The sequence below is a fragment of the Ananas comosus genome, linkage group 14, assembly GCF_001540865.1.
Source record: "Ananas comosus cultivar F153 linkage group 14, ASM154086v1, whole genome shotgun sequence".
Lineage (NCBI taxonomy): Eukaryota > Viridiplantae > Streptophyta > Magnoliopsida > Poales > Bromeliaceae > Ananas > Ananas comosus.
Window position 1 is genome coordinate 10,038,808 of NC_033634.1, and position 3,850 is coordinate 10,042,657.

The window sequence follows — 3,850 nt, forward strand, 5'->3', positions numbered from 1 at the left end:
CGTGCTTAATTAATTAATTGATATTTGAAGGGCAAATAAGAAAATTGTGCGAAAGTCTCTCACATGACTTACAACACTACCAAATCTCCAAAGTGGTTATTTTTTTAATTAAAAACTATCCAATTAGACAAAAATGCCCCAACATTTTTCAAAATTTACAATAAAAAAAATCTCAATTTTTACATAAAGTTACCAAGAGAAAACAGGATTGATAAGTTCTATTAAATTTAATTAAAAAGATACTTATTTAAGAACGGTCATTTTGTAGTTAAGGGACAAAAAAGTCAACTTAAACCTGTTTGCAAAATATACAACTTTGAGGGGTTATTTGCTCTATGTTGAAAGTACAACTTTGTAATTTGTTAGAGATAGGTATGCATTTTCATTGTTCTGTAGGGACACAAATGCAATTAACCCAAACTTTTGCCGGGCCGAACGTAGATCACACAGATTACAGAAGGGCCAAGCAGGCCGAAAAGGGGCGAGCGAGAAAATGGCGGGGCTGCTGGCGTGGGCGGCGGACGTGGTGGGCGGCGGCCCGACGGACGACGCCGGGGACGACTACAGCCGGCTGGCGATTCCGGTGGTGTTCACCGCGGAGCAGCAGGCGCGGGCGGCGGAGCTGGACGCCCGCGCGGCGTCCCTCCGCCGCTCGATCCGCGATCTCCGNGTTAAACATGAGTTAAATGCATACCAGAGTTAAAACCTAATTAAAATACCTATTTTGCCCCTACCTTATTAAACTATTGCCTTAAGTTATCCTCTCTTTCTCTCCCAACTTGGCCTCTTAATCCTCGCCGCCGCGAGCGCCAGCAGCTCACCACCACCGCCAACCTCGGCGCCGGCTCCTCCGCCTCCACCTCCACCTCTGCCCCCAAGAAGCCTCACCCATTTGCACAAAAAAAACAGCCCGCGAGTCGCCGCTCTTGTCGTCGTCCTCCTCCTCCTCCGCCGCCTTGGCCGGCGCCGAGAGTAAAGGGCCGCAACGACGATCCCGTCTCGCCCGAGGCCGTCCGCGTGCCGGGAGCAAGAGGGCGCGGTATTGCGCGCAGAAGGGAGAAATGGCGCAGTGTTGCGCGCGGAGGGGAGCGGCAGCTGTGCGTGGTCCACGAGTGAAAATGATCAAAGGCGTAGATCTAACGGTAAAAAATTCACAAGCACCAAGTGTTTGGTACTTTTACAAGCACCATAGCCGGACTATATATATATATATATATATATATATATATATACACACACACATAGACATATATATAGAATTATGCTACTATCGATAGTACCAAGCGTTTGGTACTATCGAGTTTTCAGCCGTTGGATAAAAAGATGTGCGATTAGGATGATAGTGGTCCCCTAGGGTTGAGTGGGTGGTTGCTTGAATAGTATAATTTAACAGGTGGAAATGATCAAAGGATAGATCTAACGGCAGAAAACTTGATAGTACCAAGAGCTTAGTACTATCAATAGTATAGTAGCCGGACTCCACACACACACACACACACACACACACACACATACATGAGCAGGGCTGCTGTGCTCTTAGCAGCACGGAGGCTTCTGTCCTCCTAAGCCATTTTCGATGATAGAATTTTCGAATCAACGATCCGCTTTGATAGACTTAATCTAGCGTATTTGAAATATTTCAAAAATAATTTTTTGTAATTTTTCGATATCATTTATCTAACGATCAAAAGGGTTCAAAATCAATAATTTTTAGTGGTTGATGTCTACCGTTTCCAAGTTTAACGGTGTAGAAGTATCCAAATAAGATGAAATTTTAATAGAAAATTCTCTGTACTATCTACCGCATGATCAATATCTCTGATCGAAAATTTTAATTCTATATTATCACCTTTTGTGAAATTTTTTATTTTCAGCCATTGATTTTGAACCATTTCGATCGCTAGGTAAATGATATCGAAAAATCGTAAAATTTATTTTCTAGATACTTCAAATATGCTAGATCAAGTATAACAAAGCGGATTGTCGATTCGGAAATTCTATCATCGAAAATGGATTAGGAGCATAGCAGCTTTGCTCTATCTCTATATATATATAGTTATATACACATACATACAAATATATGTATATAATTGAGCTAGTGTGCTTCTGGAAATATGGTACTCCTAACTTTTGTGCCCCTGGATGCCTAGGGTTTACTATTTAGTGGTGGCATTATTGTGGATCCAAGAGCCCAAAAGTTGAACTATGTACTTCCGAAAGCACCGCAGATGAACTCTCTCTCTCTCTCTCTCTCTATNCTCTGTCTCGATGTGAGAGGGAGTATTGAAAATAAATATAAAAATATTATTTTTTGGCGGCTTAAGCTTTTAGAGATAGACCGTTGTTTCACATTGTGTAACTACTGCATGGAGAAAATTGTTGAATATAATTACTAAAAATACCGTTCTCTAGTAACTTGAGCTTTTCACATTATTGTTTAACATAGCAGTTAGACCAGGAGGTCTCGAGTTTGAATCCTATCAAACCCCTAGTCTTATTTAGTTTAAGTCCATGTTTTGGCCTATCATAAGTCTCTAGACGTGAGGGGAGTGCTGAATATAAATATTAGAAAAATCATTGTTTGGTAGATCAAGCTTTTAAAGATAGAGCTCCCGTATAATGCTTTTCGGAATAGCACTTCTCATTAACTAATTTTTCAGATCATACGACATCCTACAACATTACCAATTAGGGCCTTTGGATTTGTTTGGCTATGCTTTTTTTTCTCACAAAAATGGTAAAGAGAACTTAAATATAGTGCTTCTCCGAATAGCACTTCTCATAGACTATATACGAGAGAGCACGACATCCTGCAATATTGCCAAATATGCCCTTGGATTTGTTTGGCTTTCTTCAACTTTGCTTTTAGCTGTAGTTATCTATAGGGTGGTCTAATGTTATGTGTAACAGAGTGTTTGGCAATTAGAAAAGTCGAGAGCTTCTACTATAAGGGGAAGCAAAAATGCTATTTTAAGGCCTAAGAAAGAAGCCCTAGTTTAGTCTTTGGCTTCTGATTATTTGTTGCAAAAAGAAGCTGCTAAGGGAATTAGGTCCCAACAGAAGGAGGTAGAGATGGTTTGCCTTTTTCACCTATCACGGACTATTGCCTTAAGTGCCTACGGACGTTTGGGATTCTGCCGTAGATCGAATCCTAGATGGGGCAAAGATTTGGTCCTTGTCTCCTTGACCGTCTAGATTATCTCAATTCCGTGATTACGGTAAATGGCCTAATAACGAATCAAGGCTTGCTAACTTGCGACTAATTACAGGAAAAGTAGTTAATTCCTACCCTAATATGTGTCCGGCCCTGCCTTATAAGATTAAAAATGCTGCATGCTGATTCTTGAATCTGTTTGGCATCGTTTCTCATATTCTTTCCCTTTCATCTCTCATTCCCTGTCCTGAATTTTTGTAACACTTTCACTCTTTTTTGAAATTCATATACTCGAGTGCAGCTTATTACATGCATATGTGGCATACTAGATTTGAATGTTGCTGTTAGGTACACTTCATACGAGTATTGCTACATGTTAAGATGTCCTTGCTTCATTTCATAGACACGGTAGTTGGTGTTGCATGTGGATATCTGTTACCTAATCGTTCTTGGAGCGTTTAGTTTCTAAATTCTTTAGGAAAATACATTTGTAATACTTCCAATAGGTAATTACTTATTAAACGGACGGAAGATGCTAAAAGAAGAGCCTATATTAAGCAATTAACTTGTTAGATATGATGAGTTCTTCATCATATTCTATATCACCTTCTTTCATATAATAGTGGATTTTGGTATTTTCATTCATCTTCTCACTCACTATATGTTATACTGTTAGTACTGGTTGCATTCAGGTTT

General features: G+C 39.9%; 1 protein-coding gene across 1 annotated transcript in view; it reads left to right on the plus strand.

The window, feature by feature from the left end:
- The window catches only part of LOC109720347, a 6,310-nt gene continuing 2,882 nt past the window's right edge, over positions 423 to 3,850 (plus strand). The window contains exons 1-2 of the mRNA XM_020247397.1: positions 423 to 670; positions 757 to 1,039. Of these exons, the coding sequence (XP_020102986.1) occupies positions 494 to 670; positions 757 to 1,039 (460 nt within the window). The 5' untranslated portion in view covers positions 423 to 493. The remainder of the gene's footprint in view (positions 671 to 756; positions 1,040 to 3,850) is intronic.